General features: G+C 40.3%; 1 protein-coding gene across 4 annotated transcripts in view; it reads right to left on the bottom strand.

The window, feature by feature from the left end:
- HECW1 (HECT, C2 and WW domain containing E3 ubiquitin protein ligase 1) overlaps positions 1 to 23598 on the bottom strand; it is a 171376-nt gene that overhangs the window by 34048 nt on the left and 113730 nt on the right. For all 4 annotated transcript variants that reach the window (XM_010223776.2, XM_088520860.1, XM_088520861.1 and 1 more), the window contains exons 11-20: positions 19386 to 19516; positions 17737 to 17858; positions 14819 to 15004; positions 14054 to 14188; positions 8170 to 8275; positions 7892 to 7988; positions 5785 to 5868; positions 4796 to 4905; positions 2492 to 2612; positions 1034 to 1147 (exon numbers count right to left, since the gene is read on the bottom strand). In XM_010223776.2, coding sequence (XP_010222078.2) covers positions 1034 to 1147; positions 2492 to 2612; positions 4796 to 4905; positions 5785 to 5868; positions 7892 to 7988; positions 8170 to 8275; positions 14054 to 14188; positions 14819 to 15004; positions 17737 to 17858; positions 19386 to 19516 — 1206 coding nt within the window. The remainder of the gene's footprint in view (positions 1 to 1033; positions 1148 to 2491; positions 2613 to 4795; positions 4906 to 5784; positions 5869 to 7891; positions 7989 to 8169; positions 8276 to 14053; positions 14189 to 14818; positions 15005 to 17736; positions 17859 to 19385; positions 19517 to 23598) is intronic.

Below are 23598 nucleotides of genomic sequence, written 5' to 3' on the forward strand. Positions count from 1 at the left end.
CCCTGAACTGATGCTGGTGGGAGTAACTCACATGGAGATTGGCGACTTCTATTTTCCCCTGCACCTAACATGTCTCGAAAAAAATTCAGCTATGCAGAAGCTCTTCACTTGACATGGCTGACGGTGTCAGAGGCTGCTGGACCCTCTGACAGCTGTCCCAGAGTTTTACTGTTCTAGTAGCCTTGGGACTGAAACTGAAACATCCTGAAATCCTATGCTTGCCATTTTCTTTTCCTTTAAGAGACTTTAATGCAAAGTTATTGAAATAGAAGGGAAATAAGCATAATGGTCTTTCCATTATAAAAGTATATGGATTCAGCCTCAATTATAATGTAGCTCTTGAGATGAGCAAGGTTCATTTTGAAAGGTTCTGTTTAGACATGGAAACAAAAGCTCCATGGCTTATTTAAACATACATGAATGGCCCCTGGATTTGTAAAATCCACAGAAAGTCTCCCAAGAAAAGGCCTCCCTGAGAGAATTCTGCTGCTTTCAGCTTCCAGTTGGGTGAATTAAACTGAAAAGACTGCATTTTTTAAATATCACTGATGCTTCTCACCTCACCAGAAACAAGAACTCCACACATTGGTAACAAACGATCATCAGATGTCATATAAAGCAAAAATTTTTGAACAAAAAAAAATCCATTTTGAAGATGTATAGTAATAAAATGGATAAAGGCCTGGTCTCTAATTTTAGTCCTGAGAGTGACCGAGTGTGTAATGATGAGTGTGTAGTTCGTTTCACCTTCCATGCAATAAAAATATCTACAGCATCAGGATAACATTAGATTTAACTCCTTAAAAGGGCACTTTGAGGCATCTAGATTGACGGTACTAGATGAAACATTTTTGCTATCGGGATTTTTAACAGACGTATGAGCTACTTGATATGAATCGCTTACACAGATGTAAAACAAAAACTAAAATAAAGAAACAACACATATCAGGAGAGGCTCAGTTTTGGCCAATTCTTGCCATGTTTTGCAATGTAACAGCTACTTCATAACTGATAATAGTTAGAAGTTCCCTACCCTTCCTCTCCAACAAATGTGACGTAGAGTTTGTTCCGCTGGAGCTCCTTGCGTGAATAGGCCATCACCTGGTTGAAGGTGCCTTCAAGCAAGTGATCACGTCGTATAATTAACCTGCAAAGGGAGGCAGAAATAGAGATCTAAAGACTGAGTCTTGTGTGAGTAGGTGAGGTTGAAGTTAAACATGAGCTAGTAAAGAGACAGATTCATTCTCAGAGAAGTCAATAAATGAGTGACCACTGGCGCAAAAACTACTTGACCATTACGGGTTTTCACTGAGTTGCTTCATTCTACTTCTCTATGTGCCTCACAGGTGATTTTCTTCATAATGCTGTGATTAGGTTCAGAACGTAGTGGTACTGCTAGAAGGCCCTCTGTAACACCCTCTATTTACAGAAATCTCTGTAGAGGTGCTGAGTCTCCTGCGTATATGAAGTGACACTGTTCTGGGATTGGTCCCAAACACTCCCTGGATTTAATCCAGTGAATGTCCATGGAATTACTGCATCTGTAGCAGGGTAAGTAAAGGGAGTATCAGCCTCTGTTTATCCAACACACCTCTCACTCCTCTGCCAGCCTCTAAAACAACTCAATGAATAGTGCATTTAAACACCGTCTGTGAAAGAAATCCTGCTTATTCAAATGACATGGACATTTTAAGACAGACCTTTTGGAATGTAATTTGTGTCTGCCTTGGATCCACTTAACAAGACTCTGAAAAGGGATAACCACCAATGACCAGGATTTCTCAGCTCTGCAGGAATATTTTGCTGATGATGTTTTCCTGGAATAAATTGCCTCGTTTCATTTTTTTTTCCCCCACAACAGATGTGTTTTGGTAGGAAGTCAATCTGATGCATAAATTTAACCAGATGCCCAGGAAATACCTTAGAAACATACAGCCCTTTAGCCAAGCAGGATAACAAGCACGAGCAGGGTACAAGGCTCACAAGAGTCACAAGTCACCTACCAGGCTGTCTGGGAAGCAAGCTCAAACCTCAGTGACGGAGTCCCCCAGATACATGAACAGAGGCAGAAATGTTGATAACTCAAATCCAGGAGGGCAATCCAACACAAAGAGCTACTGAAAGTTAAACCCACAAGGGCAAGCTAAAATCTGTACACCCAGGCTCTGATCCTGAGTTACACTATACGTAGATATAAAGGATTAGGAGTTACTCCATCACTACAGTGATGCAGTAAAGCTGGTAGTACTGCCTGGTTCATTACCACAGACATTTTCCTACTTGGAAGTCGTACGTAAGATACTAATATCTCTGTTAAATAGAGACCTCCCTCTTTTTCAGGATATACCAAGGTCTCATCTCATCTTGATGACTGATTTACAAACTGCACTCTCCAGTATGTTTTCCATTTCCTACCAGTGAATCAGGAGTCATGAGAAAAGACCAAGTTATGCCATGGTAGACTATTTGAAAGACTTGTCATAATACTCACTTTATTTTACCTGGACCTTGCCCATATCCTTTGGCTTCAAGTTTTCGATAGAAATTACGTAGCTTGGCTTCGAAGTCCCTCCTGTATGGAGAGGGTGCTCTTGCACTTGCTCGCTGTAGTCCTGGTGGAAAAAAAAAAAAAACAACAAGCTTCAAAAAGTGTAAGAAGCTTTAAATCATCCCAAAGCATGCCAGTGTTGCTTCCATATACTACTGGCTATCAAAAGCAGTAGGAACATTTTACAGGAATATGAAGGATTTTTGTGCACAAATTGTTTTATGTTCCACCTGATGTTAATGGAATTGTTCCGATAATTCAGTGATTCCAAAGACTTCTAGGGAATATATCTACTTACTAATGCAGTGGTTAAGCTGGCTTTGTGTGTACCCTTCTGTTGCCTGAGCCTTCAACGATAATTGATCTGAATGGAAATTCAGGGATCAGAAAGGCATGAGAAAGATTGACGTGAATAATTCCCGGTGATGGTCGCTGGTTTTACGTTTTCTCTCCCTTTCACACTCTCCTTGGCATTGCATGGGAGATCTCGTTACTTGGCAGGATTAAACCTCTGGAGCTCAAACTAAAGCCTCTATCTTGAGGCTAGCGCTGAGGCCAAGCTGGGAGTCGGGTTTCCCAGAGTTAATCTGACTGTATATTAAACACTTCCAGCCATCAACACAAAAACCCTTTGTGGCTTCAAGAAGGACGTCTGTCAGGAAGAAATGCTACATTTTCCTATTATGATTCAGACGTAGAGCAGATTTGGGACCTGCTTTGTTTTGAAGTCTGCAATCTCAAAGTAGCTGATTAGTCCTTTTGTATAAACAAGTGTCATGCCATAAAAGGGTCAAAGAATGGGTCCATGAAATCCCATTTCCCTATCTCATTAGAGAAGACAATAAAAAGAAGCCCTTTTATGAGAAATCTGGCAGAAAATCCTCCATTGGAAGGATAAAAAATGCATTTAGTGCATTTAGTGAGAGCACAGTTGCCAGGAGGGAAAGACATTACTAATTGTCTCTGCTGGCAAAACAGAAAGGCATATTTACATGCTGTATAAAGAGAACCCCTTGTGACACTTCTTTTCTTCTATTAGATATTTTTCCCCATGACATAAGAGATGGTTTTCATGGGCTATGTAAGCAGCAGCAGAACTAAGGAGACAGACAATATGTTATCTGAAATTAATATTTGCCCTTCACATCTTTTCACAAGAGGTAGAAGTCCTGCAGCTCTTTTAATAACTCCTGACTACGGTACTGGTCAAACACTTCTAGTTCTGTCTTGCAATAGTCTTATTTCTGACCTATCCTGATGTAGAGGAGGTAAGTGTATTTGTAATGGTGTTGAAACTCAGTTGTGATAATAGGACATTCCCACTAAATACCATGGCCCTACAGACAAGAATTCAGTTTTTAAGTTCTGCACATAAAAAGAAAGAATCAACAAACTTTCTAAACCATCTCTAAGATTTGGACATCTCTCCCCTGTAAATTTTGGTTGAAATCAGATAATTTAAACGGACTCAGCCAAAAATGGATTTCTTAAGATCACGTTTCTACCCATTCTCTCAAAATGGCCTCTGGACACAGTCAAGCAGGGAGGTTGCGGTAGGGGTTGTACATCTTGGCAATTTGGAGGCATTTGCTCCTCAAATTTCTATAGCATAAACAATAACTACAGAGACATGTCGCAGCTGGAAATAACCTTCTCAGACAGCATATCTTTCCGGAAAATATGTTTCCTGTCAAGCATAAGTTAATGAGCTCAACACAGGAGGTCAGACTAGACGATCAAGATGATCCCCTCAGGTCTTAAAATAGATGAATCTTGGGAAGAATTAGAGTCTTTAGTACATGGTGTGGAGGACAGTTAACATCACAGGAGTATTTTATAGGAGTTTACTGGAAGTATTGTGATACACCTGTGATTTGGAAATTGCTCTTTGCTCCTTTTATCTGATGTCAATATCCATGAATGTATTTCCATGTCTGTGAGTTATGTTTGGAGATCACTATTCTCTTCTTATCCTAACCCTCCCTGATTATTTGAAAGGCAAGACAATACTTCCTTCTATACTGACACCTCCAAATCTCTGTCTTCCAGCCATTTTAACATTTCAGCAAACATGTATCAGTACTGGGAACAGATGCAGAGATGTAGCACAGTTTGGGTCAGATTCGAAGTAGGCACTGAAATCAGCAGAGTGACAATTTACGTTAGCTCTCAGTTTGCTCCCTTGTAATTATTAGATGGAGAAATACCCCAAATGCAAGATTTGGTAATGTCTTCCCCTCTCCTTACCTGGAGAATTTTGAGGTGATGAACAGGGAGAACAGCGAGGAGAGAAACTGTAACCAGGATGGAAGGCAGCCTGCAGTGGTATGTAGGACATAATATCCTCTTCAAAAAGGCTGGGTGGAAACATGATGAGAAAGGCTTGGTTCACGTTCATCAGATGAAGGAATATAAATAAGCAGTTTTCTTAGACGTTTCATGTTAAGGCCTCAGTCTACTGAGAGAGAATTAAGCCCTGAGAGTATGTGGTAAATGGAGACAACATCCACATGTTGGAAATGAGTAAAGAGGAGGAAGACACATCGGTCTTCCAGCTTGTTTTCCTTTGGGTGTGTACTTCCACAGAGACACTTGCACAGCACTTTGACCATTCATATGAAGGTGTTGGGAACAAGTTGCAAAGTTCTTGCATTGGGTAGTGTGGCTCTGAGTATTTTCTGTGAAAGCCCAAAACAACCACAAAAAGTCCTTATCTATGTTGAGCAAAAGTAACTATTACATGAAGTCTTATCCACAAACACCCAAATCACTCACTGTACTGTGCTTCAGGGTTTCACTGCTGGGACATGGCTCAGCTTGCGTGGGCAATGCTCCAGTGGTAGAACTAGCAATTTCATGAACAGTTGCATTCTCCATTCACAGGGAGAAAGCTAAGATTTTTTTCCTCTTTTTTGAAAATAGCAAACAAGAATGTTTCCATCAAAAGGAAACATTCTGATCTGATTCTTCATCAGTTACTTAATGGTAATAGTCATATTGATTGACTCGCTAGCTGCTGATGGAGTTCACTGCATCACTGGCTTCCAGAAAGCAAGATTTGACTGATGTACTCTGGCAGAATTATTTTGCGTGGCTATCATTAACAATGAAATCCTATTCTAATGACAAATGACCTGGAAGGTTTAACACAAGCTTGTCAATTATGTTGAAAAAAAGCCAGCCAGATTCTTTGGCACTATAAGTAGCCATATTATGCTTTTGGTCAAATTGATTACCTCAAGAGAATTACTAAATCTGCATCACACGACAACTTTTCAAGCCCATGTGTACCCTCTGTTCGAATGTAATGGATCTTCTCCCTGAAACATAAATTATATTACTGACAAGAGGAGAAAGTAAAAAAAAAAAAAAAGAAGAAAACAAGATATTATAAAGGCATGAACTATGGATAAAGTTATTATTTGTTAGTATTTTGCCAGCTCCTCTTTCTCTCCTTACAAAAACGGCAAACATCCTAACTGCCTTGATTCATTTTTTGATCACATTAAACAAACTTGTAAAAAAGAATCTATTTATGTCACTCCATTTCCTGGCCCTAAAGCAAGATGTTTTATATCATGTTTTAGAAAACAGAATGATTCCTAGCAAACAGAATGACTCTGAGCAAATATGTAGCACTGTGGCTTTTTCCACTGACAGACTTCACATTAGTTAAGGCTAGAATTCACACATCAATTTTCTACAATACTTTCATATAATACTTCTTCATCTCTGCCTGTCCCAGCTGGAAAATGACAGCTCTAACAAATACTTGGTATCAACAGGTCACAAAGAAGTTATATATCATATGTATAAAATTACATACTTTGACAATGAATGCCAGTAGGAGTGGGAAGCATAAGACAGGATTCTACCAGCTGTGTAGGACCATGCCAAGACACAGAGCTACACTCCAGCCTCTCACTGTGCTTTTCAAACATGAGAGTACCCTAGAATATTCATTCGGGTATCAAGCCAAAGGTTTCTACATTGAGTCAAGTATTTAGGACCTTGTTGGGTGGGGCTACAGTGCTTTGCAGAATCAAACTCTGCAAAAGATGGACATTTTTCTCCTAAGGGTTTGTGCGAGACCAACAAGCCCATTTCACAAAGGCTACTGAACAGGCATCAGATGGTAGCGTTGGATCACTCCTGACCTAAGCTATAATCAAAGCAGTGACCTGAGGTGAAGGGCTCAATATCCTGTTACAAATCTCATTACGGCCTGGCTAAGCTGTCTGGTCCCTATCACTAGTCAATTTTGTTCTCTGCTTTATAGCAGATAAAAGCATCATCTGTTCTTTGAGGAATGAGAATTCAAATTACACCCGTTAAAAAATAATAGTCGGGAATAATTTGATGGTGAAGATAAAAAATTCTCAGTTACAGAAATCTTGAATACTGCAAGCATTTTTCATTCTCTCTCCCTAATTTTAATTGCAGGTATTCATTCCCCCAGGAAGCAAGTCTAATCCCTATATCCAAAGAACTCTTTGTCTGACCCTCATGGGTAAACGGCAAGCTGGGAGGGCTATCAGCAGAAGATACGCTGGAGAAACTGGAAGGTTCTTCTCCTTCCCTCCATTAGCTCCCTCTCCTTTCGCCCCCAGCAACTTGCAGATGTCCTTTTTGCTGCACAGCACATATGAAATGCTTGGGTCCAAGTCTTAGTTGGTGCACATTGGCACTGCTAACTGGGACTGACTAACACCAGTTCAGTTCCTAGGCCCAAATAATTAATTTAACCTTTGGAATTACAATGCATACAAAATTGTTCTGGCTTCTGGTTCCATTTTTTTTCTTTTCTTTTCTTTTTTCTTTTCTTTTTTTTTTAAACCTACTAGGTTAAAAGGACTGTTATTAAATCATGTGTAAAGTGGGAAGATGGGAAAATCTACTTCAAAATATTCCCATTTCTTCACAAAATCTAGGTGACTGTGCTCATGGCATGGGTGTAAAATCAATCATGAGATAAAATTCTGGTTCCACTGGAGTAACTGAGAGTTTTGCTGTTGATCTCCATTGAGTCACAACTTTACTCCATCTTTTGAAAAACAAAGTGATAATTATAGGTGAAGCCTGGCTATCCACAGAGTTTCTCCTATTCAGTAATATTTAGACTGGATATCAGATTTGTCAATATTTGCCCACAGTTACCTTTATTCTTCTTGGGCAGCTGCAACTGCTCAGGTTCTGGTGGACCATCCCTGCTCTTTAATGGTGACAATTTTATCTGGGGCCTGAGTTCATCCTTTTTATTATAACAAACAGATATATATATATATTTTTCCCTACAAAAGTCATTCTCAGGACTCGATTTCAGCAGTCTGGAAGAAAGACTACCTGAGCGCATGATTTCTGGCCAAGCTGGGCTGACGCTCCTGCAGCATCTCAAAAATGTTGGGTTGGCGTAGAAAAGCAACAATCTTGTCATTGTAAGCTGTAAAGGGAAAAAGAAAAAACACAGAGGATTTCTTTATCCCTTCTGGACTCCATGGTGATTGTGCTGGCACTGCTGGCAAGGCACAGAGCAATAGGAAGCAGCAGATGAGGTTGATGAGCGGTCCTAGTGCTCATCTTTGTGAGCGCTGCTTCCAGAAGAAAACCCAAAGGTGCCTTACCCAGAGGTAGTGCCTCCTGATGGTGCTGGTTTCGAATAGCTGTTACGAGACTATTGCCTGGTCTGGCTAGGAGAGTCACTCCTCTGTTTCGCGAGACTTCGGAGGCCTGGAACAGAGGAGGAAAGGAGCAAAATGAAAAAACTGGCCATCAGCAGCATGTGAGTCAATAAAAAAAGTTTTCTGATCTTTTGTGACTTTCAGGATGTTTTGTGATGCTGACTGACAGATAGACAGAAAGCTTACACAGAAATTACAGCTTTATGCTTCAGTCAGCTTAAAAAAGGCAGGTAATGCTGTGCTTCCAAATGCAGAGATGCAATTATCCATAGCTATTACACCTCTCCTATACTGCCATGAATCCACAAGTACATGTGGGTTAACATAGGGCTTATGGCGACAAAGTTCTCTGGTTCAATGAAATAAAAATTCTATACTATACCTTGTTCCAGCTGGACTCTGTTTACTTCAAGGATTTTACAGTAATATTAATTTGAAAAAAAAAATCCCCCCCCCCAAAAAAAAGAGCTGCATCATGTTCACTCAGCATCGATGAAGGGAAATTTAATATTAGAGTAACATAGTAAAGATATACCTATGAAGATGACAGCAAAGAATAGGCCTGTATTATCCCAAAGAGAGGAGGGGTTGCCTAACTTGCATTACCCAATTAGAAGTTAAAGTGTATACACTGAAAAAAAGAACATGATCTTAAATATAGATAAAAAGAGCAGTAAGAAAGAAATCTCTGACTACTACCGAAGTCAGAGAGCTACTTTAAAGAATGGGAAAACGCTCAGATGGGAGGATAATAAGAGACATATAATGAGGTCTGGCAACCTATCTTCAGTAAGTTATCACTTGCTGGGTGGAGTTCTGCAATCCTAGGGGAACTCACTTCTCGCATATATATGTTCCTTAAGGATATGGCCATAGTGAAGCCAAAAGAGCCCATATCAATGCAAGTAAGGTATATCAGGACAAGATGTGTATAACCTCTTATTGCCACTCTGCTGGGCTGATGTCTGCTTCTTTCTCACTGAACAAATTGTAGGACTTGGCAACTCCCCTCAGGAAGAAATTGCCCATTCTCCAATATTTTAAATGCTCAGCTTTGCATCCAAGGCAAACAGTGCCAACCCTTTTCCAGTGCTACAGCTAAACGCCAGGGTTTCCAACTGGACAGAAATGAAACCCAAGAAGCTAAATGTGACTGGTATGTTGCTTTGGAACATGCAAAATATAAAATGTTTATATGTAACCAGATACTAGTCAATGCACTTGATGCTAGTCAATATACAGATTAAACAACAAAAAGTCCTAATGATTCTAATCAAATATACCGTAACCGAAAACACAGAACTTGCTGTGGAAGTGCAGGGTGAACTTTTGCTGCGTTCTGCAATTATGATTTCAGTTGCCCATATTTTATGCTGGTATGTGTCTGCCGACTGTAGGAGACTTCTGTCGGTGTCAGGGAGAACAGAGTCAAACCTGCAGCGTGTAACAGACTGACTTGCTAATCTTGGACCAGCCCTCCTTGCCGTTAAAAGCAAGCAGTTTATGGCTGAACTTCCAAGAAGGTTATATGCAATGTACTAACTGCAAGAACAACTAATGCCACAGGGATTGGTGCAATTGTAACTACATCTACACTTTGGTCAAAAGCTGCACAGGTGCAGTGGAAGACTTAGCTGTGAAACTAGCCATGCTCCCTCTCAAATACACTTCACCTAAACCCATTAAGCAACAAGTTTGAGGTATACCCTTTCTGCTCTCACTGCCTTCCTCTCTATATCTTGTTCCGACGCCTTTGCAGGACACAAGTCCTTTCTATGCTTTGCCACATCTTCTCCCTTCTCCTTCCATCTCCTTGTCACATCACCATGGGCTTGGACACTATGGACTGTAGCTCAGAACAGGCTTGGGCAGCTCTAATCCTGTGACCCTGGCAGCCATTGTAATGGGCACCACGTGGCCTGCACAGCTTCCATCTTCTGCGACAGAAGAAGAATGAAGGTGAGGCTCAAGACGAAAACCGTAGGTCACTGCCACAACGGACAAAAAGCCCATCTGGGAATAGGTGTTTTCTTCTGTGGGCAGCTGAAGACCCTGCTCTGTCCACCCCTGGATTAGCAGAATAAATCCCATGCTGTTAGGTGGTATATTTCTCTTCCTCACCATCAGTAGGCATCACTAACACTATGTTTGGATCATGGTCTTAAAGCTTTCACATCTCTAAACAACAAAAATTCCCAGCTGTCTAATTAACTCCTACTTTTCTAATATTCCTGTTTCTAATCTTTTAGCTATTACAGTTTAATTGATTGCTCCAGTTCACTGTTTAATTACAAAGGCCTTGTCTGCATTGACATTCTAATTTAATCATTTAATTTAGATTAGTACATTATTTTCTAATTATAAAAAAAAAGTGACCCTGCTAATGATTTAGTGACCCAGCTCATCTAGCGCAGGGCAATCTGACAAATTTATAGACAGAATTTAACAGCTTTGCCATTGATCCTGGGATGTTGCAACCAGAGTGGAGAACAAACCAGCAGGCTTTCAGTGCCATAATACCCTCTCGTGGGTTTTATATCATTGCTGATTTAAAAGGTTCTTACCTGTTTGAGTCCTGCTACTTGCTACACCCCTGCACTTCTGCATCTCCATGCTCTACAGGGTCCCCTGCCATTCCATGATGGATGGCTTTAAAAATCTATATATCATCATCAAACCTGGTGACTTCCACTGCAGAAAGAATTTTTCCTATAGGGAATGGGATGTGCTCCTCACCTGCTTTGTTTGCAGCAGGGGCAGAGGGTGCCGAAGCACATACTGTCCTTTGGATACGGTTGCCCATAGAGTTAACTCAGTTTTTTTCAAAAATCAGGTAACCGAGAGCAGCATCAATGACTTTTTATCTGTAAGATTGATGCTTTACTTGAAGGAAAAGGAAGTGTCTACCAAAGCATCTGTAATGTTTTGTCAATTTTATATGTATCACTATTTAATATCAAGAATCTAAATAGATGGATGTCAAAAACTTTAACAGATGTCCTTCATTTACAAGAATACTTCAACATAAAGAAAAGCACAAATATTTTATAGTCATTTATAAAATGGATGCCTTCTTAATAAAAAGAATGCATACATTGCTTTTTTTTTAATGTAGTCCATAATACACAGATTAAGGGGAAAAGGGGCATTGTGAATCTCTGCTTGGTCCGTTAATAGCTGAGATCTAAGTAAGACTTAAATAAAAGTCCCTTGAAACAACAGAACAATGTCTGCAAAAACTGTGGGACCATTATCTTCATTCTCTACTTAGAAGGAATTCTAAATATCATGAAGAAAACCACCAGATTTGAGAAAGCATATTTATATGATCCAATTTCATGAGGGAGACTTAAAAGTATATTTGAAATATGAAAAATGATACCTTTATTAGTGGTGCAGAGGTAGTCCATTCAACATCACAGTTTATACTAGGCAGGAATCAAAGCCACATTTTAAGGATCCAAAAGGAGTTAGAAGATTCATGGATGTTACAGCATGGAGAGCAGGAGATCACTGTTCTCTAGTTGCATACCACAACCCATCCACCCCCTACCGCTAATAGGGGAGCTTTTGAGTAACTAAAATGGGATTTGGTTTTGTTCACAGTATATCATCCAGAAAAGTACATTTTCTTTATCTGGAACTCTTGATCTGAAGAAATGGGGACCCAATGCTCATGAAAAATCATTAGTTCCTGTGGTTAACAGTTCTCCAGTGGAAGTTCACCACCCAGCCTTCCTTTCAGCTGAATTGGCTTGGTTTACACTTGCAACATTTATTTCTTGTTATACTTGTCCTCTCCTAGATTAAATAGATCTTTCTATTTCTAAGAATTCCGAAAATTATTTATTTATTTATTTTTATTCACAGTTGAGTACTGAGATTAGGTTCCTTCAACCACCATCACTCCTGCATGTGACTCAGCTCAGAGACATCACGAGCACATGAAACTGGGGAATTTGGACTCATCGGCCTATGCTTTTTATCTGCTATTTCCTCAGTTGATCATGAAGTGTCACAAAGCCCTTGCGAAGCCCACACAATCGTCTGGTGAGTCACTTTGGGACCACGACATCGGCTCTGAGTGCAAGAAACACGTGGGGGTGCTCTGCTTCTCAGCACCCTGGCTCCTTCCTCTCACTGGCACCCTCAAGGAATCATGACTGGACATGTGCCAAATGCTCATTTGGCACCTGTAAGTAAAGCGAAAGGCTGGTGGTTGTCTTTCTTGGTCCTCCACACTGTCCTGGTGATAGATTCAGTCCTGGCGACAGATTTCAGAGGCCACACCACCTGCTCAGCAATGAAACCCGCCAGACCGCAGAGAGCTGACACAGGGCCAGGACAAAGCCTTGAGCATATTCATGATTTATAGGAGAAAAGCACGTCCAAATATGCTTGGAAGAAATGGCGTGGAACACACAGCTCTTTATACACGGGCTGAGTTTTAAAGGGTTGAATTTTTTCCTTGTAAATGCTGGGTTTTCAAGCACTGATGCAGTTTGTGGAAATCAATGGGATCCCTCCAGTGGACCAGCAGATGCCCCCAAATGGGAAGCTAGTGCCTATGACAAGGCTGCAGAGGCTGGATCCAGCATGGGATAGTGCCTGGGCCTCGCGAGGAGTGAGGGGAAGGCGCCAGCACTTCTGGCTGACCAGACAGGGCCCCTTTTCCCTTCTAGGGCTAGGCTAATCGTGCCAAACCGGTGCACTTGGCAAATAGTTTGCCCTTTCCCCACAGTCATCATTCAAAAGTACTCGACTCTTCCAGTAAACGATGTTTTGGGTTTCTTGCAAATTGTTCCTTGCCAGCTCTACTACCAGAATAAAGTGTGTTTTTAATGTTGGGTTTGCTGAGTCACTGAGTGGTGTTTCTGTCCCTCACTCGGTAAATACATAAGCAAGCTGTGGGCAAACAGGGGCCCAGATCTGAATTATTGTGAGGGTGACTTCTGTATTTGCATTACTTGACTCAGACACACTAGCAACACTAAACTGCAGGAAATTGCTAACTGGGGGGAAGATGTGATAGAAATACTTTAATCTGCAGAAAATATTTTGCTGCCTTCATCCCATACGGGGAAAACCCATCCAAGCTGCTTATGCCTGGTCCGCCTTTGGTACTGAACTCACACCCTCTCCAGCTTCTGATCTCAAGCAGTAAGAAGGATTCAAATTGAATCTGGTACAGTAAATTTTAATGGTAACTCCCTTACAAATCCTTGCTCATATGAATTTTCTACAAGAACAATGTGACTGCTGATACTTTTGCCTCCTAATACAGCAGTGGGATTTACGCTTCAATCATCCTGCCTGTACTGCTCTTTGGTGAAAATCAGCCCCATGAAATATAAGAAAGATTGTTTAGCCTGATTTGAAGATTAAGGAAGCATATATCAACATGTATTATTATACTTGCTAAGGAGTATATCTCTTCAAGGAACATGGTCACTGTGGGGATTGAAGAAAGATTTGAGGCTGCTAAAGTATCAGGCTAAAAAGGACCTGTCTTTACTAAAACCAGGATATTAAAAAAAACCCCAATGAATTAAAAAACTAATTTTGTCATAATTTCACTTCAGTTATTTAGCTTTATTGATTTATTTTTCTATTCTGAAAAGGGTCGAAACATAAACCTTCATAACCCAAAGGCTCTTAGATAAAACTCTTTAGAAAGAAAAGACCCCTCACTTCCATTGGAAGATAAAAAATCTGCAAGATAATTTGTTTAAAGACTTCAAAACAAGAAGAGTCTGCAGTTCTACAGAGATTAATGTCAAAAAGAGCTGTGAGCACAGCAAAGAGCTGCAACAGCTCTCACTGTTACCTCTCCAGCGCTGTAGCTCCGCAGCCGCTGCAGGTGCTGCCTGTGCGTCAGGTGGTTGGGGAGACGACCATTCTGCAGCGGGATCCTGGGATCTATGAAGGTGGTAGCACGACTGTTGTGGTCAACAAAGAAAGACTGTAACACATAAAAAAAAAATCATGGTTTTTTTTTGGTTGGTTGGTTGTTTTTTTAAGAAGGCAGTCAAAACTGACAGTACTGGGCGATTCCAAATTGTCAAGCACTGGTGACTGGGTTCCTGAAATCTCCTCTTTAGGCACAGTCTGTGGAGGATATCTGTGAGAAATGGGGCTTTTCACACTAAGCTAGAACAGCTCACAGAAAATACGCGATGCTACAAGACTAAAAACAATATGCAACGACCATGAGATAAACATGACAGAAAAGCATAGAATTACCAAGGAACACTGTCTTAATACTTGTGATGGTTCATGAAGTCACCAAGCAAAGCATGATAGAGGAAAAGAACCATGCAGTCATGACAGATCTAAACTCAGGCTTAATTTTGGTGCTGCAGTTAGTCCAACATTGCCCTGGCCATGTGTGATACTCCACGGAAAGCTACAGTCACCACTACGATCTGCAACATCGATCTTGAAGCTTTTTTTCTACACTTAGGATAACTTTGCCTGCTGCCGGTGTTGTTTAAACCAAACCATCCTCAATTTTGAGTCAAGAAAGAATCCTGAGTGATCACATAGTCTGATGTGCTGTGTAAAATGTGCTTAGCTTTGCTGATGCTCTTACCTTGCCCTGTTGGTCAGTCTTTATCTCCCAGCCACGAGGAAGTTCCAGACGGGTATCAGCAAACATGTTGATAAAATTTACCAGGTCTCTGTTGTGCTGATAGCGCTCAAAATTACGAGCATCTCTACGGATCTTGAGAATCATGTGCTTCAGGCAGGTACTGTTAGTGAAGACTCGATAGGCACTCTATAAGATGGAAAACAAAGAGGAAAAAATCAGTTCCAATGTCAAAAGAACACATTTTGTTGTTTCATGGGCTATATATACGAAGAACTCAAACAAATTCCATTAAAGTCAAGAACAATTTACATTTCATTTCAATCATTTCAATGACTACTTTATATGAACACCTAAAAGAATGAAATAAATTCTGGAAATACAAACATCCCACACGCTATGCACAGGAAGCTTGCAAACTGCCTCCTACTTCACTGCTAAAAGACAGTCAGCTGAGACACCACACGCTCACTCTGCATGTAGTTGGGCTTAATTACACCGCTTTTCTGGTCCAAGCAAAACACTGCTTGTGTGACTAGATTATTCCAGAAAGGCAGCTGTGAAAATGCATTTATGCTGTAATTCAAACCAAAGTGTTTGTGACAGGAATCATCAACTATGGAGGACTGCAGTATAGAGGACTACATCTGAGTTTGTCACCTTAGGGTCATTTCATACACATAGACAGCAATGGACAGTTAAAATTTTATGTCTTGGAAGATACAAATAGCTCCCTGGCATTGCATACTACTTTCTGCATTGACTACAATACACGTCGGATGGATATGCTTTCGTGAGCCAGATGAACACCATCCTTGAGCCATCCTTCTATCTTACAGTGGACATGAACTATAGTTCTTGCACTTGCAGGAAGATGCACTGATGCAGAGCAGAGTGAGTCTCTGCTGATTTGCTGGCAGAACAGGTGCATATTTGTTGCCACAGTATATTCAATGATACATCGCCACAAAATACATGATGGTAATACTTTTTGCCATAGTCCACGGTCTACCCTTTGGACTTTTTACTTTAGGTGAAATGTTCCTCGAGACAGGGTATTAAAGTTTACCGAAATCTGCACCCCTTCTGACCTGCAGAGTAAATGACTGCATTGGTCCTGCTGGTGAGCCCCATGAATTTAATCAATCCTGAGAGCTTTGGATACACTACACAAAGCATTTCATGAAATCTCTGTCACTGAAGCAGTTGTGCTTCCAAGGATGCTACTTCTGGTGTGTATGCCTGTCCAGAGACTCTGACCTAACAAATTTGAATTCTCTGTGTGTATATTCAATCCATTCTAACCACTGCAATGCAAGACAGTATTTGTATGTGTTATTTTTTATTATGTAAGGATTTATACTGGTGGCAGTGTTGAAAAGAGAATACTTCTTTGCAGCTCAGGATCCCTATATCTCTGCCTTAAAGATATAATTTAAGTTATAACGTAGGAAAGCTCTGTGGTCACAAATTGCTGGGGTCCCAGTCTACTGCACAACGGAAGTTATATTTTGATCTAATGTTTGATCAGTGACTGAATATCTCTTAGTTGCTTAACTACGGAAAGCAAAAATGTAGTTTTATAAAGCTGTAGTTTTAGCCCTCCATGGAAACAAAATATCTGCAAAACGAGCGCCTTTTAATTTTAATTCCAGCTGCTGGATAATATTTTCCACTCTCAATTTCATTGGTATATTTAATAGCTCTAAATTTTAATAGGGGTTTGTGGTTAAAATATTACAACCATGTTAAGCCAAAAGTAATGTGGGCCATTATTTCTGTAAAAGTGGCATCTGTATGACTATCTGACAGATGTTTCAAGAGATTATTCTGGCTCCCATTTTAGTGACAACTTTGTAAGTTTGAAGAAAAAGCCTCTTTTGGATTTTCTATTTTAGGAAGAAATGAAGCAGGGATTCAGTCTCTTGCGAGCAGATCATGTACCACTGTAGAATCAGTTGTTCATTACTCAAACAACTGAAAATGAACTACAACTCACCAAATATCAACCTATCAATGGACATTATGTGCCCTCCATAGCCTAATTCAGTTAAAGTCAGGTGACTTAAAATCTCTCTTCCTCTGTAAGGTTTCAGGGGCAATAATCTCTGTGGGAGAACTGGAGACGGAGAGCTGGCATCAACCTGTACAGCATCAGAACCAGAACAGGATGTCTGTATTCAGTGAAAAGACCTGTGCTGAGACAATTCTGAAAATTTTCATTTTTTAAAAAAAAAGAAAAAAAAAGGCTGTTTTATCCAGGAGAGGAGAATTCTGCAAAGATTCTGAAGCCATGTATGTATGCCTAGCTGAACTACCTCCAGGTCACAGAAAACTAGGACTGAAACCTGAAAACTGCATCTCTCCTTGTGACACTTCCCTAAGTGTTGTCTTCCAAATGAACTACCCTTTAACTTTTTCTTGTGCATATGAGGTTTGTAAGAACGCATGCAGATTTCTGGTTTTCTGGAACAAAAAGACACCCTTTTTCCCCCCCGCCAAATAGCTATAATAGTTGCACTGACTCAAATGACTACTTCCTTCATTGCCTGACAGATTTTGCCCATCTATTTCTTGGGAATGCAAACTGCAGGAGCCAGTAAATTTGCTCTATTTCCCTGAGATTTGGTAGCATCTGAATAAAATATCTCAGAAACACAGATCCAAATACAATAATATTAAGCCTTGCAGCAAAAGAAAACAAAATGAACCAAGCACAAACCAGGATTTCCTGCACAATCTGGAAGGATAATATTAATGAGGCAAGCACTTATTTTATGCCAGGAAAATCCGTGTATGAAGAAGAATCTCAGCAAAAGTTTATTTGGGGCAGTCTGCCTGTGCTGTGCTCAACATGCCTGGTGCTCAGCCTCTGGACTTAAAAAGCAGTGGCAATGAGAGAGCAAATTGTAGTTACTCACATAGTTTGCATGCAGCACAGTGAAGAACTCAGGATTGGTGATGAACTTTACGGCTGGAGACTGCAGCAACAAGGTGATTTTTTGAGAATTCACCGGAGAAAGGGAACCTTCTCTCCTAATTTCTGGGGAGAAAAAAAGAACACAAAGCGAAACCTTATTAACATAGCAAAGTAGTACATTATTTAACTTTTATTGCATGGTCACAGAAGAATATAAAAACATGTATAAGAATGTCACCACCCTGCCCAATACATCTTTGTGTTTCGAAGACAAGCCTGCTGGCAAACTAGCAGATGTTTTCCTTATGGTTAGTGTTGCAGAGCTGAGAGAAGCAGGGCAGGACCTGGGTGTTTTCCTACCCGGCATATTATAAAACTCTGGGTCGTATCCGCTGCTGTTCACATTGACACTGCATGGCAATGTGACTACAACAGTTTTTACTAGGCGAGGGCTTGTTTCGGTGCTATTAGCCAAATCCTGAGCATGGTTCTCCCCATGGTGGATTCCAGAGGGGGAAGCTGATTTCCATCCAAACGGAGGCATTCACCAGCACAAGGCATTTGGTAGCAAGGCTAGGTTAAGCAAGTCCCTTGCTCTGCTGCTCACTTCCATGTTGGTGAGGTAAAGCATCATACAATGCCCCCCTGTTACTTTCCTTTTACATTTGCCCTTAAAAATTTCTTTTTAAATTGAAAGGCAAATGTATCATACAGCAGCTTTCTCTTATTCTAGTGTGGTTTGCATCTCCCCTTAATCTTTCAATTATTGGCATTAAATACCAATATGTATCTTCCAAACTAATTTTTGCCATTCATCTTGGTGGCACAGGTTTTTTTTTTTTTTTTTTTTTTTACTTCCAACAGAGTACTCTGCTTCCAGAACTTTAAAGAAAAGAATAAGTATTACTATGGCCAAGAAGAGTGGAAGAGCTCTCTGCCCATCCTGCCCTGCTCCTAGGTACACATCCTTCTCTTCTCCTTTGTAGTTTTGCTCTGGTCATGTAAAAAGACAGATGAGAGAACTGATCTGGTTGTAAACTGCACCAGTCTCAAGGTAAAAGATTTGTTTTCAACCGGATCTGTCCTCTGCTTTGGTATAGCACATAGTCATATGAGTGATAAGCAAAGAGACGGCTGTGCCTCTTTCAGTATCAGCCTGCACTTGGATCAGCTCACAGCTACCAAAAGACTGCAGTCTTAAAAACGTAAGTATTCCCTTCTCAACGCCAGGGCCACTGCAGGTGTGACCACATGCTCAAGTGCTGCAGAGCCCAGGGTGAATAAGCTGTCTTTAGAAGGCAAAGCCCCCTGAGACTAAAATCACACTGCAGTAAAAATAAAATAGTGCAGTTTTTGCAACAGCTGAGCTGAAAAAAAAAGGTGCCTTCTCTAGTTTCATTTCAAATAAATCTTTACTAAAGTAAAAATATTTTGCCTGTGTTAGTAGTTGTTAAAAAATACTAAGGCCTTTTGTCTCTGGCTTTGCATCTGTAGCTTCAAGGGTTACACCTTCTTTTATGTAGCTTCTGTATCCTGCTAGGATGAAGTTCCAGCACCCAGTGGAAATGCGGTATTCCCCAGAACCAAACACTACCACTCAGTGTGTTCAGTGGTGCTGAACATGCCACTGAATGTTTTTTTTCTCTATACCTGAGCTTGTCTGGGATGGCTCTGCCTCGGAGTCACTTCCTCCCCCAGTGGGAACTCTTTCCACTCTGTTGTTAACTATGGCATCATCCTCGGTCCTCTCTGTCGCAATCGTTCGCTGGATATTTTGGTATCTGCGTATTTTTAGAGAAAGGAACAATCTAGTTAACAGAAGAACTTCCTGGTGCTTTCTACCTTAGCAGTGAACATTTGTTTGAACAGTTCCAATACTTTTATCTGCAGTATGCAAGATAATAAGAATAGGCCGACTTTTCTTCTCCAGCTGAAGAAGCTGTTCACACTTGGACCAACCATTACACTGCAAATATGACATTTTGCACCAATGAACAAACGTCTGCAACAGAGAGCGCAAGGCAAGGAGAGTCACAGGTCAAATTAACACTAATATTTAAGATACCAGTTCCTATTAGACTTCCATTTCAGTCGTTTGGATGTCTGGCATCTAAAATTATCAGAAAATCATGTTTCCCTCCCTCAGTCTTTGGTAATGTAACCAATCAAGTAAGGACCAATCTGGTGATGTACTGCGTACCCTTCAGTCTTGCTTAGTACAAAATCAGATGCACAGGTCAACCCTAAAAAACGAAAGGCTACGATGAATGCTAACAGTGAGTTTATCAGGACATTGCATCGCCACTGATGGAGAACCGCCATCCAGAAACCTGGACAGGCTGGAGAGAAGTGTGGAGAGGAACCTCGAAGGTCCACAAAGACAAGTGCAGCATCCTGCAATTACAGAGGAATAACCCCATACACCAGAGCAGCTTGGGGGTTGACCTGCTGGAGAGCAGTTCTGTGGAGAAGGACCTGGAAGTGCTGGTGGACAAGATAAGCATGAGGCAGCCCTCGTGCCCAAGAAGGCCAACGGGATCCTGGCTGCATCAGGAGGAGCGTTGTCAGCAGGTCAAAGGAGGGGATCCTGCCGCTCTTCTCAGCTCTGGTGAGGCCACACCTGGAGTACTGAGTGCAGGTCTGGGCTCCCCTGTGCAAGAGGGATGTGGAGCTTCTAGAGAGGTTCCTATGAAGATGATAAGGGGACTGGAGCATCTTTCTTATGAGGAAAGGACAGGAGAGCTGGGCCTGTTTAACCTGCAGAAGAGAAGACTGAGAGGGCATCTTGTCAGTATATACAAATATCTCAAGGAAAGGTGTCAAGAAAATGAGGCCAGACTATTTTCAGTGGTGGTCAAGTGACAGGACGAGAGGCAATGGGCAGAAACTGAAACACAGGCAGTTCCACCTGAATATGAGGAAAAAAGTCTTTTCTGTGAGGGTGACAGAGCCCTGGAACAGGCTGCCCAGAGAGGCTGTGGAGTCTCCTTCTCTGGAGATCTTCCAAACACGCCTGGATGCCACCCTGTGCCACGTGCTCTAGGTGTCCCTGCTGGAGCAGGGGGCTTGGACTAGATGATCTCTAGAGGTCCCTTCCAACCTCGACCCTTCTGTGATACTGTAAATGCTTCCATTGTGGTAGGTAGTGTAGCAGCTTGATTAGCAGGTATTTTAAGCTCAAAGAACTTACAACCTAATTGATATGGCACACAGACACACGCATTAAAAAAAGAGAATAAAGATGTAACCAGTGAGCTGAGCAAACCATGTGGGGAAGCAAGTGTTACTCTATTTATGGGAATTAGTGGGAGAGGGTATTTATCTTGAGTTGGGTGATACCTAGTTGCAGAGCAAGGAAGAGGAAAGAATACAGAGATAAGCAAACAATATTGAGGAAGACAGAAATAAATGAACTAAAACCTGCAAGTGCAAGCAACTTTAAAACTCTGTAATATCATTTACATACTAATTATGGAACTAATTTCCATGTTAATTGATGACAACAGAACTAATCAGGGCCTTAGAAAAGAAGAGCTCAATCTTAAACATTCTACTAGATCAGGATCAAAGAATTACCTGGAGTGTTTCAAAACAAATTCTAGTTAACATGTTCACCAACATAAACAGATGAATAAAACAAGAGATGAAGATTTCTTTGTTTTTACTAGCAACCTATGAAGATAACAAGTCTTTTTACATATTGAAAGATAAAAATAGAGAGAGAGAAAGAGAAGGAGAGAAATAGAGAAAAGTGAAGGAAAGAAAGAGAGAAAGAAGGAAAGAAAGAGAAAAAGAGAAAAGAAAGAATGAAAGAAAAGGAAGAATGAAGGGAAGGAAAACGGCTCTCAATATTTTAATTAGTTTTAACTCCACCTTGGTATTTTTAATCCTTTTTTCTGCAATGCATTCCTGTACTGATATAAACTGGGATAGCTCTACTGTTTGCTTTTAATCAGATCCAGCATTATTTGTCTCTCATCTTAGTGACTTACATTCTCTTTTCCTTCATCAGCTCATCTTCTGACTTCTACATTTTCCTTTCTTCCTGTCTCTCTATCTGTTAATGTGCACTTTATTCCAAATTAGGAGTTGGTCAGGAATGAGCTCCTCAGAGCAACATGGGATCATTAACGACAAGCAGTTAGGATTTAGCTTTTATATACCTCAACAGAGAGCAATGCCAGTAGCACACTCCAGCCTGACCTCAGGGAGAAGGATTGGAGGTAATTAAGAAAAATAACTGACGCTTTAAGAGATTTATGCTAAACTTACACAGTATAATGTATTTTCCCCCAGTAATCAAAGTAATTTAAAGTTACATTTAATATATGCTTCAATAGCTCAATAAACAACATTTTTAGAAGATTTAAGAAAAAACAACCAGACTTTTTTGTTTTTAAGTAAACATGTAAAATGCAAAAAGCAGATTTCACAACGGCATAAATTTACCTCAGCTGCTCTGCCCCTCTGTTTTAGACCCATGTTTTACATTTTTATTCACTCGACTCCAGGCTAATTGAACAAGCTTTCCATTCCAATACTTGAGGAGTTTTATGACACCCACATGCAATAGCGAAGGGAAACAGAAAAAAAAAAGGAGTTTATATATTCAAGGGATATAAGCAGCATGTTAAAAAAAAATGTAGCTCCAATTTAATAACACAGCAGAAAATCCCTATTGGCAAATTTTAAACAGTAAAGTTAGCTGTATGCCAACAAAAGGCTACTATTTTTGTTTTAGTCTCAATGATATAAAATTGTCTTATATAAATACCAGAAAATGTCAAAGTAATTGGAGAAAATATTGAAAAGGTAAAAGCTATGAGAATGCCTCTGGAAATTTCAGCCTGCTTTCAAAGTGATTTGTCAATGAAACAGAGGTTTAGAAATATCACACAGAGGATGTTTTAACTATATAATTATAATTTGCTATTTATTGTTTCTTAAAATAATAAGGAGAAGCCAAGCTGTGCAAGGAGAAGCCAAGCTGTGAAAGCACATATACTTAACAGGGTCTTTCCAACAGTTTGAACAGTAATGGCTATTATCTGCTTTGCTAACAAGCAAGCAGTTGCTTGTAGTAGTGCTACAGAAAATGAGCAAAAAGATCTTTAAAATAAAAGGTAGAGATGTTTCTTTGGAGCTTGCCCAAAGCCTGGATTTCAATTTTGCATTCCCTGTATCCCCAAATGGCCAGTATAGCTAATATGAAGCTTTGAGCACAGAAGTAAATTGGGACTGGACTCTTGGATTTGAGCAGTCACAGCTATGAGGTTTTTTTCATGTGGAATTTCCAAAGCTTTGTGGTTTTGGTTGGGTTGGAAACGCCAAGCTTCCCTGTAGTATTTTAGTCTTTCCATTCCCTTCCCCATATGAAATCAGGAAGCTGAAAAGTGAGTAGATGATTGGTTTAAAAAGAAAAGTAGCCAAGTTTTTTCAAACTGCCAAGATGATTCGAGTCCTACTTTGTTTGAGCCTGGAGCAAAAGTTCAGGCTGCTGTTAAGTCTATCATCAGCAAGGTCTGTGTTTGCTGTTGCTTTGCCTAAAATGATTTTCTGGTGTGCTTGCTGAAGATTGTTTCAAATAATGAATCTTGAAATACAAAAGAAGAGTATTTGTAAAATGAATACTCAAACACAGCCTGATTCTCTGCAGAACTTTTCAGTAACTGTTTAGGAAAAAATATTTTCCTCACAAGTGCCAAATCTGGAGAAATATTTGATTTTGTCCAGCTTTAGGACGAAGACAATTTTTAAAGTTATGAAAGCCAAGCTGAAAATACAGAAATTGCTTTCATCCTCAGAAATACTCATTTTGGTTGAAATTATCATAATGTTCAGCATAAAGCTATTTCACTGAATT

Source organism: Tinamus guttatus, unplaced genomic scaffold (genome assembly GCF_059628265.1).
Source record: "Tinamus guttatus ecotype Peru unplaced genomic scaffold, ASM5962826v1 Tinamus_guttatus_pri_ptg000104l, whole genome shotgun sequence".
Classification (NCBI taxonomy): Eukaryota; Metazoa; Chordata; class Aves; order Tinamiformes; family Tinamidae; genus Tinamus; species Tinamus guttatus.